The 14,038-nt window shown below is 50.8% G+C and overlaps 1 protein-coding gene across 1 annotated transcript in view; it reads left to right on the top strand.

Moving 5' to 3' along the window:
• The window catches only part of PLCH1 (phospholipase C eta 1), a 44,442-nt gene extending 31,360 nt beyond the window's left edge, over positions 1-13,082 (top strand). Inside the window, exons 11-23 of the mRNA XM_066326464.1 lie at positions 140-301; positions 1,403-1,478; positions 4,003-4,090; positions 4,929-5,026; positions 5,510-5,689; positions 5,782-5,889; positions 6,408-6,532; positions 6,931-7,015; positions 7,512-7,658; positions 8,064-8,143; positions 9,435-9,494; positions 9,958-10,318; positions 11,093-13,082. Coding sequence (XP_066182561.1) covers positions 140-301; positions 1,403-1,478; positions 4,003-4,090; positions 4,929-5,026; positions 5,510-5,689; positions 5,782-5,889; positions 6,408-6,532; positions 6,931-7,015; positions 7,512-7,658; positions 8,064-8,143; positions 9,435-9,494; positions 9,958-10,318; positions 11,093-13,038 — 3,516 coding nt within the window. The 3' untranslated portion in view covers positions 13,039-13,082. The remainder of the gene's footprint in view (positions 1-139; positions 302-1,402; positions 1,479-4,002; positions 4,091-4,928; positions 5,027-5,509; positions 5,690-5,781; positions 5,890-6,407; positions 6,533-6,930; positions 7,016-7,511; positions 7,659-8,063; positions 8,144-9,434; positions 9,495-9,957; positions 10,319-11,092) is intronic.
• The last annotated feature ends 956 nt before the right edge of the window (positions 13,083-14,038 follow it).

Here is a 14,038-nt window from a genome sequence, read left to right as displayed (position 1 = left end):
GGGAAATGGCAGTGAAAGGCACAGAATGAGGCAGGACTATGCAAAGAGTCTTTTCTTGCAGAGGGAAGGAAATGGAGCACTGTGTGACCCTCAGGGTGTGATGGGACCTGCTTGAACTGGGTTTCCTGGTGTCTTTCAGAGCAATGGTGCAACTCAGCACCAGGTGGAATCTTTTATACGAACAAAACTGGAATCTCTGCTAAAAGAATCCCAGATCAGGGACAAAGAGGATCCTGACAGCTTCACTGTGAGAGCCCTGCTGAAGGCAACTCACCAGAGCTTCAATGTGAACCTGAAGCAGGTACGTAGGCTCTCCCTTCACACCCCTCTGAGGACTGGGCAGTGCAATGTGGTGCAGACACGTTCAGAGGAGAGAGCCAAGACCTGAGGAGCTGGATGCAAACCCCAGGGACACTAAATACAGAGTGAATTTTCTGTGGAGATGTGTCTGCTCTGGAACCAGTGCCACAGAGCTCTTTCCTGGGAGTTACTGTGTAATGGATGGACCAGGAAGGGAGCAATTGGGATATTTTCCTGGGTTTTTTATTCATCATTTATTTTCCTTCATTACTTACCTGCCTTTGATTCTTCCCAAGTAATTGCTATTAAAAGAAGTAAAAATCCATTCAGGATTCTTTCTACCTGTTACAGAGACTTCCAGCCTGAGCTCTGAGCAAATCTCTGAACAGAGGTTACTGATTTTGCTGGGCTCCCAGTGCCTTCATCATCATGAAAGCCCAAAGTGACTCCAGCTCAGCACTGAACAGGGAATAGCTGGAGTTCACAGCACTGGAACACTCACCCAGCTGAAATGCTGGGGGAATATTCTTCAGTTTTGTTTTGCTCTTCAGAAGATGAAGGGCTGTGTGCTCCTGACAGAAGAGGCGAGATGCTGCCAGGAGTTATCCAGCTGATGTCTGGGGGCATGGCTGGGAATGTGGAACTCAGCCTGCAGGCTGCCTATGAAAAGTCCACATTTATCTGCTAGGAGATTCTTTTTCCTCTTTCCTTTCCCTTTGTGCCTGCTTTCAAGAACACTCAGACGTCTTGGTTTGTTGTTTTTTGCCTGGTTTTGCTAGACTGCTTTTTCTGCATGGTTTGTTGTTGTCTTGAGTGCTAATGTTACTATTTTTCTTTACAGTTACAGGATTCTAAATTGTCAGTTGTACAAAGAAATTAGCAAAGTCCTGCAATGAGATTTTGGATTTCAATTTGTTCACAGATTAGATTTTAACTAACTTGGTCTCATTTGCAATCATTTTACTTTCCTAATAGTAAACCGGGGTGATGTACAAGAACTTGCCTGAGGTTGAAATGCTGCCTTTTGGAGACGGTAGCAGACTCTTTAAATACATTTCTGAAGGTATTTAGTTACACTTTTTATTGCACTTTTTCTGCACAGAACCTGGACACAAAAGAAGGTGGAAAAAAGTCTCATGGTCGATCATTAATGGGCAACTTTGGTAAACACAAGGTGAGTGAAATAAATGAGAGCTGAGGGGGCTGTTCTAGGATTGGCAGCATTCCAGAGCCCCTGGCAGTGTTTTGCTGCTCCAGACAAGTGTGGTGGGCATGGGGCAGCGAGGAGGGAGCCTGGGTGATTACACTTGGTGTCTTAATTCTGTTCAGAAGATTGAGAACCTTTAAGATGGACAAAAACTTCTCACGTGGCTAAAAGATCATCTTTGCTCCTGCTGTGGACTTGCTGATTTTCTCATCAAACTTGCAGCAGCAGAAGAGCAGCATAGACAAATATCTTGGCATATCTTGTTTTCCACAGAGCTGAGGGTGCCTGGTTCAGCCAGGGCCCAGTTTTGCTGTGCCCCACCCTGGGCAGGGCTGTGCTGGGACTGTCCCTGCTCCCAGGGGCTGCTGTGTGAGTGCTGGCTCTGGGCTCCTGCTCTGTGCAGATGTGTTCTTCCTGAGCTGCTCCTGGTTTTCATGTCCTGGTTATATGTTTGTGCAGCTGCAGCCTGCTCTGCTGCTCCTCAGCGGTGCCTCCCCTGGGCCAGGCAGGAGCTGAGAGCTCCCATTTCACAGCTGGGCACAGAGCAGCCCCCACAGGGGACAGTGCCCACGTTTCCTCCCATTCCCTGACAAATGTGCTCCTGTCATCTGCCTCCCCTATTCCCACACTCCCACGGTGCCCTGAGCCTTGGATTTACAGCCTGAACCCGAGCTGCTCCAGCTGCCAGCTTCCTTCCTTCCTGCTGGAGTCAGGGAGAGCTGCAGAGGGTGACTGAGCAGAGAGGCAGCCCTGCAGCCCCTGTGCCAGCAGCAGCCCCTCTGCCCCAGCCTGCCAGCCTCTGCTGTTCCTGCTCTGTGCTATCCGTGCTGAGAGCTGCTCTGAGCTTTGGGACTGAGAATCTGAGCAGCGCTTTATGATTAAGAGACGTTTCAAAGAACTTAATCAGCCGCCAGTCCATCTGCCCTGCAGCCAGCTAGGAGCCATCAAAAATTCCCTAAGCACAGAGAACCAGGACTCATCTTTACACTTCAGTTCCAAGCCTGCATCAGGTGAAAGAGCTCGTGTTCCCTTCAGCACCTTTAGCTCAGGGCACATCACCCTCTCAGGTGTGTTAAGGGCTCCTGTGGTCCCTGAGGGTGGGCACTGCCCCTGGCCCCCTGTGCCACACAAATGCTGGCAATGAGTTGTCACAGCAAAACATCAGCCACTGGAATCTGCTGAGGGCTGGAAAGTCTGTCAATAATTTAATTACTTCAGCTCGTTATCCTAATGGATGGAGCAGGTTGGAAAGCCTATTCGTTTCATCTCTGCTGAAAAAAAAAATAAGGGTATATATAGATTTTTTTTTTTAATAGTGATTGTATTGTAGAGTGAGGCAACAGAGACATCCTGTAACTGCCCCCTGGTGCCTTTCCAGCTGAGGGCATGCCTGGGAAGACTGGTTGCTATTGATATTTTTGCAGATACAGAATTATCCACCCAACAAGATTGACACATGGCATTTTCAGCCAGCTCTCGTGCCAAATGAATAAACTCTTTAAAAACTACCAGGGGAGGTACAAAGACACTAAAGCTGCCAATTGCTGAGAGTTAACTGCATGGAACATGCTCAGTGCAGACCTTCAGACTCCAGGGTGAACCATGCAAATGATTTCCTATATAGTCAACTTCATGTCAGCACCAAAACCAGCAAACTAAATTATGTCCAATATGGTGTATGACAAGAGGAAAGAAATCTCTGCTCACTGAGCCATATGCAAAAGGATAAGGACCTCTCAGTTATATTAATTACCTCTTGATGTGAAGGGAATTAAATAACTCTCACTTGAAGCTGTGTTTAGCATTACAAAAGAGGTAATGTTGAAATTGGAAACTGTTAAATCATAGGTGCTTATGAAAAAAGGGGATTTTTAGGTTTTAATCTTTTTTATCATAGCTATTTTCTTTATAGTGTAATAATTTAGAATCACTTGAATATTTGTATGTGGCTCAAAATGGAGCAGGAAGATAATCTTTGCACATTTTGCCCAAACTCTGTTGACACCTTCACTAATGAATGTTTCATTTTCTAAACTGGGGGGAAGCCCAGGTGGGCAGAAGCAGTGCTCTGTATATTTATATGTGTGGTGCTGTTGGTTAAATATGACACAGTCCACTGGGATTTCAGCAGGAGCAGTGCCCTGGAGCCAGGGGAGCAGTGTTGTCCTGTGGTGTTGGGAGGGAGCAGGGCAGGTGCAGAGCACAGAGTGGCCTGTGCTGGACAGACCCTTGGCAGAAATGATGCCCTGAGGGCTGGCAGCACACAGAAATAACGCCCTGAGGGCTGGCAGCACACAGCTGCTCATGCCCACAGCTGCAATCCCTGCCCTGGGGTGCAGTGTGCTCTGTGCTGCCTTTCCTTCTGCACAGCAGGGAAACTGCTGGCCCAGCCCCAGGGGTCACAGCAGAGCCCAGCTCACCCTCCTGCCCCACAGAAATGGGGCTGTTTGGAGCCCCCAGTGCCTGACCCTGCTTGGCTCTTTCCCCACAGAGAGCTGCAAAGGCAGCAGCCAAAACCCACGGGGCCTCAGATGACGAGGACCAGCAGCACCCTCCTGGCAAGGAGCCAGGGCAGCCCCACAGGTGAGCTGGGGACCCCTGGGGTAAACTGGGGACCCTTCAGATGAGCTGGGGACCCTTTAGGTGAGCTGGGAACCCCTGGGGTGAGCTGGGGACCCTTTAGGTGAGCTGGGGACCCTTCAGGTGAGCTGGGGACCCCTGGAGTGAGCTGGAGACCCTTCAGATGAGCTGGGGACCCTTCAGGTGAGCTGGGGACCCTCAGGTGAGCTGGGGACCCCTCAGGTAAAGGCTGGGCTGTTGAGTGCCATCAGCTGTGAGGCTGTGCCTGGAGCAGGTCACATGTGTTGTGTGTGTCACATGTGGTGTGTCTGTCACACGGGCCAGCTGTTGGGGTGGCTTTGCAGTGGTTTGGCTGTGTCACCTGTCACAGGCTGCAAGCAGCAATCACCCTGAAACTGCAGGGAAGTGTGGCAATGCCACTGCTCATGGAAAGATGCCAGGCCCCATTTCACTTGCTGCAAACAGTGCTCAGAGCAAACTGTGCAGGTCAAAGAAGGTGCATCACAGCCCAGGCAGCTTTATTGCATCTGAGAACAGAAAGAAAAAGCAATCAAAAAAGTGCCACTGAGAATGTGTCTGCTGTCACTGAAATGCTCCTTGGTTTTGTCTAGAACAGCCATGGTGCAGCTACTTCACTGTATTTTAAATGAAAAATGTTGTTTGTATGGATGGACTGTGGAAGTAGAGGGGAGCAGTCATCCCAGAACCCTCTCCAAGGGGGTTTTGCCACACAGGGTTCCCTGCTCACAATTCTTCATTTCCTTGTTGAAAAGAGCAGAAAGGGGGATTGAAATACACCTTCAGTACTGCAAGCACCCGTTTCTGTTTGCTTCACCCACAGGCTGGCCCGCCGCAGGAGGACAGTGAAGCTGTGCCGGGCCCTGTCTGACCTGGTGGTGTACACCAACTCCGTGGCAGCCCAGGACATCGTGGATGATGGTACGGGGCTGGCACAGGGCTGGCATGTCCCTTGTCACTCACATGAGGAGGGGACTGGGTGCTGCTGGTGCTGTGGCACAGGGCACAGCCAGAGCCCAGCAGGACACTCCCTCTCTGGCAGGGACTCCTGCCCCTGCTGCCAGCAGAGGATTTTGCTGTAGGCTCCCCAGAGCTGCCATGTCTGGGGATCAGCAGGAGGAAAGGCTCCAGCAGGAGCTCTGGAGTTGGGCTCTTTAGCTGGAGCTCTTGCTTGGCTTTCCTTTCAAGTCTGCAGACGTGAGGGGAGAACAACAGACCCTCCTGGAAGGGGGAGCTGGTGCCCTTCAGTTACCCAGGGGATTTGTGTGAGACAAGACACTCTGTCCTGTCACACTGGACTAAACCTCACACTGCCCTTGGTTAATACCAGGTGATGAGGTCTGGGCTCGGGCCGTGCCCTGGGATTGTTTGTCACCTGTCTGTTGGTTGTACCATGGCACACAGGCTCCACAGGGAACGTGCTGTCCTTCAGTGAGACCAGAGCCCACCAGGCAGTGCAGCAGAAGGCTGAGCAGTTCATGCTTTACAACCAGAGGCAGCTGACCAGGGTCTATCCCTCAGCCTATCGGATCGACTCCAGCAACTTCAACCCCATTCCTTACTGGAATGTGGGCTGCCAGTTAGGTAGGAGCTGCATGAAAGACTTCCTTCCCTTCTGCTGTCTATGTGCCACATAATGTTATCTTTATTAATGACACCCCACTCCTCTCTTTCAGTGGCACTAAACTACCAGTCTGAGGGACGTGTGATGCAGTTAAATGAAGCAAAATTCAGGGTAAATGGCAACTGTGGTTATGTTCTCAAACCTCAGCAGATGTGCAAAGGTAAGGTTACAGTGTAGTTATCACTGTAGCTGTCAGTGCTCAAAGAGTCCTTCAAAGTGAAGGCACAAGAAAGGAAAGTTCAAACAAATACAGAATCTTTCCTATTTCCATGCCCTCATAGCTCTTAGACTTGTACCAGTGTGCAACCTCTTACTGTGATCATATATATATGAAAATAAACATGTATATGAGGTCTTTGCCTCATTAACGTGTGTTTAAAAGAAGAAAAAGGAGTCCTAGGATGACCAGCTGCAGGAAAGTAGAACAAGCTCTGCCAGTGGCCCAGGAGCAAGTATCCAGGGCTTGGTCCAGCTCAGCCTTGGAATCACAAAAACAAGGGCTGCTCCACTCAGAAAAGGCTGTAAGAAACAGAAGAAGAATTTTGAAATGATTGAGCAGCTGCTCCATGCTCACAGTTTCTCATTTCTGACCAAATTTGTCTGTCTGTATGTATCTTGGGGGGTGATATTTATTATGTGTATCTTTTTCCTTACACTCTCATTCTTGCCATCTTTCAGGCACATTCAACCCCTACTCTGCTGATCCGCTTCCTGCCAGCCCTAAGAAGCAGCTCATTCTGAAGATCATCAGCGGGCAGCAGCTCCCCAAACCTCCTGACTCAATGCTGGGGGACAGAGGAGAGGTGAGGTCTCTGGTCCCAGCAGGTGCTTCCAGGGCAGTGTGTGACTCAAACCTTCTCCTTAATCAAATACACCAGGAAATTTCAGATATTGTCAAGCTTCTGGTCACTAAATACTACACCTGGCCCAGCCTGTATCCTACTTGTGATGGGACTGATTTGTTTTGTAGTTTAAAGGGTAATTTTATGAAAATTAGTCACAGCTGTCCATAGCTCTTGATACAAACCATACATCAACATGGGCTTCATGGGACCAATTCCCATGATAATGCTGCTTGAAAATTCATGTCAATCAAAGGGAGTTGAATTCTCATGAATTTAAATCAACTCTCTCCATTAATTTTTTAAAAGTTCACCTTCATTTGTATGACTTTTAAAATACTGTGTTTTTTGAAAAACAGATAATAGATCCCTTTGTTGAGGTGGAGATTATTGGGTTACCTGTTGACTGCTGTAAAGATCAGACCAGGGTGGTGGACGACAATGGTAAGATAATCTAAGTGATTTCTTCTTCTTAGAGTAAAATATTAAATAATCATAAATGAATCAGTGTCTGTTATTGCTTTCTAAATTACAAAGCATCTTATCTGATGAAATCAAATTATTGTATTTTAACAAATTATTTCTGCTTCCCAGACAGAATTTCTGGTGTGGAGACAAACAAGTTAGAGGTGAAGAGCAGGAGTTGCTCTCCACATTGTCTCTTAACTGAATTGTTGTTAAATCTCCTTTATGCAGAAGTTCCCAATCTATCTGTACCTACACCTGCATCTGTCCCAGTGCTTGCCTGGGTGTCCCTGGCAGATCCCAGGCAGCCCCACTCTGCTTTTAAAGCAATCCTAGAGACAGATGTGGCACATTTAATGACTGCCATGGTGGAATTGTCATTGCTGCTGCTGCTGCTTGTGTCCTGTGTCTCCTGGGAGCTGAGGCAAGAACTCGCCATGGATTTGTTTCCCAGTGTGTCCTGTTTGTCGTGCAGGGTTCAATCCTGTGTGGGAGGAGACCCTCACCTTCACCATCCACATGCCCGAGATCGCCCTGGTGCGCTTCCTTGTCTGGGACCACGATCCCATCGGGAGGGACTTCGTGGGGCAGAGAACTGTGGCCTTCAGCAGCCTCGTGCCTGGTGAGTCCCCTGGTCCCCTGGGCTCTCCTGGCCGTGGAAATCTGCCCTCAAACCCAAGGAGAACGTTACCAGCATGAGAGGAGACATTCCATGAATGTTTGTATCAGTGACTTCATGTGAAGTTTGGACAACTCTTCTGTTCTCTCAGAGTGCTTTATGCACCATTCCTCAAAGGAGTTTGGTTGTCTGTACTTTTGGAAATTACTGCTGGTGTGTTTTTTGTAACTTGGATTCAGTTTGTACTGAATTTGCTCAGAAAACCTGTGAGGACACCAGAGAAGGCACCAGGTGGCTTCCTGTGTATACACCACTTTTATAAAGTCATTGCTAGCTGGGCATAAAATGCAAACTGCTGGTTCTTGGTGGTGGTTTGTGTGGAAATATTTCTATTTCTGTTTTCCCCAGGCTATCGTCACGTGTATTTAGAAGGACTGACAGAAGCTTCCATATTTGTTCATATAATCATTAATGAGACCTACGGAAAGGTACGTACAGCTGGACATTTACATCTTCCTTCTGATAAAAAAGGATTCAAACATACCCCAGATCCTCCCAGGATTTGTGCTGGGAGTGCCCAGGAGGCTCAGAGTGTGTGTGGGGTTTCCTTGCAGGAGACCAGCAAGGAAACTCCATCATTCCATGACTCCACTCTTGCTGTGCACATACTTGCAGATGTTCTCACTGTTAGCACCTAACAAGTATCTTGTCTAGGTACAGGAGGTGCATTTCTTCAGTGTGCTAAACTGATCTTATTTTGGAAGTAGATCTTGAGAACTGGAGCTGCACCAGAACATGATATTTGACAAGCTATTTTTAGCAGCTAATTTAATTAATTTACATTAACCTAATTTCAGGTTTTAGTGCATAAGTTTTGTTTTTCTGCAAGTTTGCAAACATTCTAATTTTAGAATGTTTTTAAAGTGAAAGTGAAAGCACAGTGCTTTTTCTGTGTTTTCAGTCACCTTCTTTAGCTGTTTCCATCTGGAGATAAGCAGCACAAAGAAATTAAGGCCATGTTCAGCAGGATTCTAAAGTAAAACTGCACCATTGCAGTGATTTAAGAAACTAAGAAACACACAAAAAGCTGATTTTTGTGAGCTTTGAAGTTGCAGAGGACACAGCCCTCAGTCTTTGTTCCGAGAAGATGCAGAGAATGTCATGACAAACATGAACCAAAGTTGTGCAGCACCACAGAAAGCTCAGGGGGGCAGAGAGAACAGCAGAGAGAAAGCTCAGGGCTGAGGTTTGCTCTTGTCCAGATCCTCTCCCCGCTCCACTTGCTTTCTCCTCCCTGATCCCACGGGAGCACGGGATGGGATCACATGTGTTGGTATGTGCACATCTGGGCAGATGTGTGAAATCCCATCCCTTGGCTCTGCAGGGGCCTGTTTGCCTGCTGCCCTTGTGAGAACAAACATGCTGAAGAAAAGCAGCAGAGTGTAACTGCAGAGGGGAGGCAAGAGGAGCAGGAGGGGATCCTGGGGATCCCAATCCCAACCCACTGGGATTGGCTCTCTGGGTCTGTTCACCTGGTGCTGCTCTGAATGAATGATGGGCTGCATTGCTCCTCCTCATAGGCTGAGTTTGCATCCATGAGTGAGGAGATCTCACTTCCTGGGGAACACATATTAAACTAATATTAAACTAAGAAATAGTTTTAAATGGTTTGCTGTAGAGCGGTTTGATTTCCAGCTGATGTACTGTTACCTTTATTTGCTTTTGTGGCAGTCTTGAAAACATTAGCCAAACGGATTTGCATTTCTTTTTGCCTTTCAGTGGAGCCCTTTAATCCTCAATCCCAGTTACACAATAATGCACTTTCTAGGAGCCACAAAGGTAGAGCTCATGAGCATGCACTTTGCATTTGCTGGGCACAGACTTTCCAGTGGTTCCCAATCGCATGATCTGCAACTGCCAAACTGGAACCATTCTCCATGCAGGCTCTGAAACATCTGAATATTGCTTTGATGAAGCCCATGCATAGTAAACTCCACATTAATGTTCAGCCTGTCACTGCTGAGCACTTCCCAGAGCCTTGTCAGCTCCCATTAGGAGCCTGAGCAAAGCTCTCTGGTAACTGTGGCAGGCTGCCACGCTAATGAGGAGGAAGGCAGGCATGCATGAATCCATGGGGACCTGTGCTGGGAGCTCCTTGCTCAGAGCAGCTGTGAGTGGCTTGGTGTGAAGTTTTGCTTTTGCCGCGTTCCGAACTTTGTCATCATGGCTCATAAGCGCGGCGAGGGCAGCCCCTCGCCCCGCGAGCGAGCTGAGGCCAGGCTGTGTGTTGCTGTCCCTGCAGGGCAAGCAGCTGATGGGGCTCCGAGGGCTGTTCTCCAAGGCGCCCCGGGCGGGCACGGCCGAGCCCGGCGGGCACCACGCGCGCAAACGCTCCATTGGCGAGCGCATCCTGCGGCGCACCGCCAGCGCCCCGGCCAAGGGCAGGAAGAAGAGCAAGATGGGCTTCCTGGAGGCTGCTGAGCTGAAGGACAGTGCCTCTGAGCCAGCTGACCTGAAGGACAAGGAAGGCGTGGTGCGCAGGCCCAAGCGGAGCTCGCAGGCGCGTCCCGCCTCCATGCCCGTGGACAGATTCCTCATGGTAGAGCTGCCCTGCCCAGCAGAGGACGCTGCCCAGGAGGCCGAGGCAGAGGAAAACACGTCTGGTAAGATGCTTCCAAAATTGCTTTTGGTAAACCGTCAGGGCTGCCCTTGTTCCTTCCAAGAGTACCTGATTTCTAGCAAGCATTAAAACCAGTATCTATTATGCCAAGTTTACTTCTATAGTCCCTGCTTCATTTAATCTTCAAATGAGCGAGTCACAGAGCTCAGATTTGGCATAGAAAGACAAGAGGATTTGGTGGAGAAAACATCCAATATGTGTTTTTCAAGGAATTCAAACCCTTGCCCCTGTGAATGCTGCTTGCTGATAGAAGATCCAAATGAAATCCTTGTACTGTAACACTTGGCAGTAATCACTTGTATAAACCAGTCTGGAGTCCATCTACTCAATGCTTTTGACTCTGCTTGAAGCATGCATCTTGTTTTCAAGTGTTGTGTGTTTTAACAGAGCTGTTTTGTTCTGTCTTTATTGCCACGCTTCTTTATAGTACAAATGTGACTAGGAACACAGCTGAAGGTAATGCCACGTGCAAGCTATGATGTGGTACCTCATTAACATTACTTACAACAAATATTACATCACCTGCTTGATGTAATAGACATTCCAAGGAAATTTCAATGAAGTGCCTGCAGTTGTATTTTTCCATTTATTCATGTCACTCTGATAATTTGTACTAAACCTGCACAACCCCATGATTAAGTTCTGTCACAACTGTACCTGGTTTTGCGTTCTCCATGTGTCTGTCTAAGGACAAAATAGCTGTTGATAGACAGAGCGGAGTCTTGAATGCCACTAATATGTTTCTCATTTAATTTAGCCAACAGTGATGACAATACAAATGAGAAGGAAAGAAGCTTGAAAGAATTGGTTTTTCCACGTTCAGAGCAAAGGGCAAATGCTTCAAATTTAGCATCTCAGTTCAAGAAGGAGAACGATCAGAGGGATTCTACAGCTGACTCTTTAGCACCACCTCCACAGGAGCAGCCTGAACATTTGGTTTTTGCAAATGGTGTAGTTCAAGCAACTCACTTCGTGGACTACCAGGAGAATAATCTTTCTGATGGAACTGTCCCCCTAATGCAGGACTCTGACTCTGAACTTCACATAAAAAAATCACACCATAAAAACTGTGCAGACAGTAAAAAGGAAGATGACACAAAAAGATCTAAAGAAGAGAAAATCAGTCTTATGGGGACTTCCCTTTCTCAGAAAACAGACGTGGAGAATCACAAATATGACAAGAAGAAAAGCACTGCAGCACCTCTTTCCCCTTCTTCCACCATGTGCTCTGAGGGCCCTGACTGTGACTCCACGGTGGCCCTGCAGCACAGTGACATTTCTCACCTCATTGATGAAGTGTCTCTCTCCACTGAGAGCGAGCAGGACAGCGCTGTGTCCGCTCTCATCGCGCAGCTCGATGGCACAGATGACCAAACTCCCCTTGCCCCCGGCTCCAGCCCCAGGGCAGGGGCTGCACTCCCACACGTGTTTGCTGCAGACCTGAGCAGCCCCTGCAGGCACAACTTCGCTCCCACAAAAGCCAACAAATCGCCTTTATTCTCCACTCCGGACACAGCCGTGTTCTCCAGCCTGGAGGATGGAGAGTGTTCCACATACAGAGTTATCCACGAGGCATCTCCAGCCTCTGAGTGTAAGAGCCACAGGCCATTAGTTTGCACGAAGAGATTAAATAGTCTAGAAAGCAACTTGCCTGGCTCTTCTTGTTCTTCATCCCTCTCTTTGCTAAACGCAAATCCCCAAAGGAATTGTGCTACAAAATCTGGACTAAGCTGGGAAGCCCCCGAGCCTGCCAGTTCTTTCGGCTCCAACAGCCTCATGTTCGAGGAGGGGCTGGGGCCGCCTGGGGAGCACTCGGACAGCAGCAGCCTGCTGGAGGCGGACGGGGACTGCCAGGACGTCCTGGGACCGGCCCGTGAGTACACACGGGAGGACGTGAGCCGGCCGCCGTCTCCTCCGAGCCCGGGGCCGCAGCGGGAGCCCGGGCACGGCGCGGACAGCAGCCCGGCTGTGCTCTGCTCCGAGGGGAGCCGGCTCCCTTTCCCCGCCTGTGAGGACGCCGGGGCCCTGTGGCAGCAGCGCTCGGAGAAGCTCACGGCTGCCGTGCGTGTCCCCGGGCTCCGCTCAGCCTGCCCCGCGCTCCCGGCCGGCCAGCACGGCAGCCCCTGCAAGTCCAAGAGCCTGGGAGACCTGACCTCGGAGGACATTTCCTGCAACTTCGAGAGCAAGTACCAGTACATCAGCAGGAGCTTCGTCTCCTCGGGCCTGCGGGGCGCGACGGCGGCCGCCGCGAGGGGCGTGAGGCCGCACTCCACGGACGCGCTGACCGAGCGGCTGCGCCGGCTGCTGTCCCCGGAGCAGGAGGACGGCCGGGAGCCGCCGTGCCCCAGGCAGGCGGACGACGACTGTCCCCGCGCCCTGGTGAGGAAGCTGTCGTCGCGCAGCCAGAGCCGCGTGCGGAACATCGCCAGCCGCGCCCGGGAGCGGCAGGAGGCGGCGGGCAGGCCGCGGGCGGGCATCGCCGTGCCCGGCGTGGTGCTGCGGAGCAAGGCCTCGCTGCCGGGCCCGCCAGCCAACCGCCACTCCACCGGCTCCTACATCGCCCGCTACCTGCACGGCTGCCCCGCCGAGCGCCGCGGCGTGCCCGAGGGCGCCTGCAGTGCCCTGCAGCACGCCTGTGGGGAGCTGCAGCTGCCGCCCGGCCAGCACGACCAGCCCGAGATCTATTTCCTGCTCAGGCTGTGAGGTGTGCTGCGCGGCGGAGCGTGGCTCACACACTGCTGTCCTGCACAGGGCACAGACGGTACAGCTCACACACGGCACTGCTCACACACACACTGCACAGCTCACACACTGCACAGCTCACACACTGCACAGCTCACACACTGCTGCCCTGCACGGGGCACAGACGGTACAGCTCACACACTGCATTGCTCACACACACACTGCATAGCTCACACACTGCTGCCCTGCATGGGGACACACTGCACAGCTCACACACTGCTGTCCTGCACGGGGCACAGACGGTACAGCTCACACACTGCTGTCCTGCACAGCTCACACACTGCTGCCCTGCACGGCTCACAGACGGTACAGCTCACACACGGCACTGCTCACACACTGCTGCCCTGCATGGGGACACACTGCACAGCTCACACACTGCTGCCCTGCACGGGGCACAGACAGTACAGTTCGCAGACTGCACAGCTCACACACTGCTGCCCTGCACGGGGACACACAGTACAGTTCACACACGGCACAGCTCACACACTGCTGCACTGCACGGCTCACACACTGCTGCCCTGCACGGGGCACAGACGGTACAGTTCACACACGGCACTGCTCACACACTGCACTGCACAGCTCACACACTGCACAGCTCACACACTGCTGCCCTGCACGGGGCACAGACGGTACAGTTCACACACGGCACAGCTCACACACTGCACTGCACAGCTCACACAATGCTGTCCTGCACGGGGACACATGGTACAGCTCACACACTGCACAGCTCACACACTGCTGCCCTGCACAGCTCACACACTGCTGCCCTGCATGGGGACACATGGTACAGCTCACACACTGCACAGCTCACACACTGCACAGTTCACACACAGCTCACACACTGCACAGCTCACACACTGCACAGCTCACACAGCTCACACACGGCACAGCTCACACACAGCTCACACACTGCACAGCTCACACACTGCACACACAGCTCACACACGGCACAGCTCACACA

The sequence above is a fragment of the Sylvia atricapilla genome, chromosome 10, assembly GCF_009819655.1.
Source record: "Sylvia atricapilla isolate bSylAtr1 chromosome 10, bSylAtr1.pri, whole genome shotgun sequence".
Taxonomy (NCBI): Eukaryota; Metazoa; Chordata; class Aves; order Passeriformes; family Sylviidae; genus Sylvia; species Sylvia atricapilla.
The sequence above is the reverse complement of the archived record's forward strand: the minus strand, read 5'-3'. Positions and strand labels throughout refer to the sequence as shown.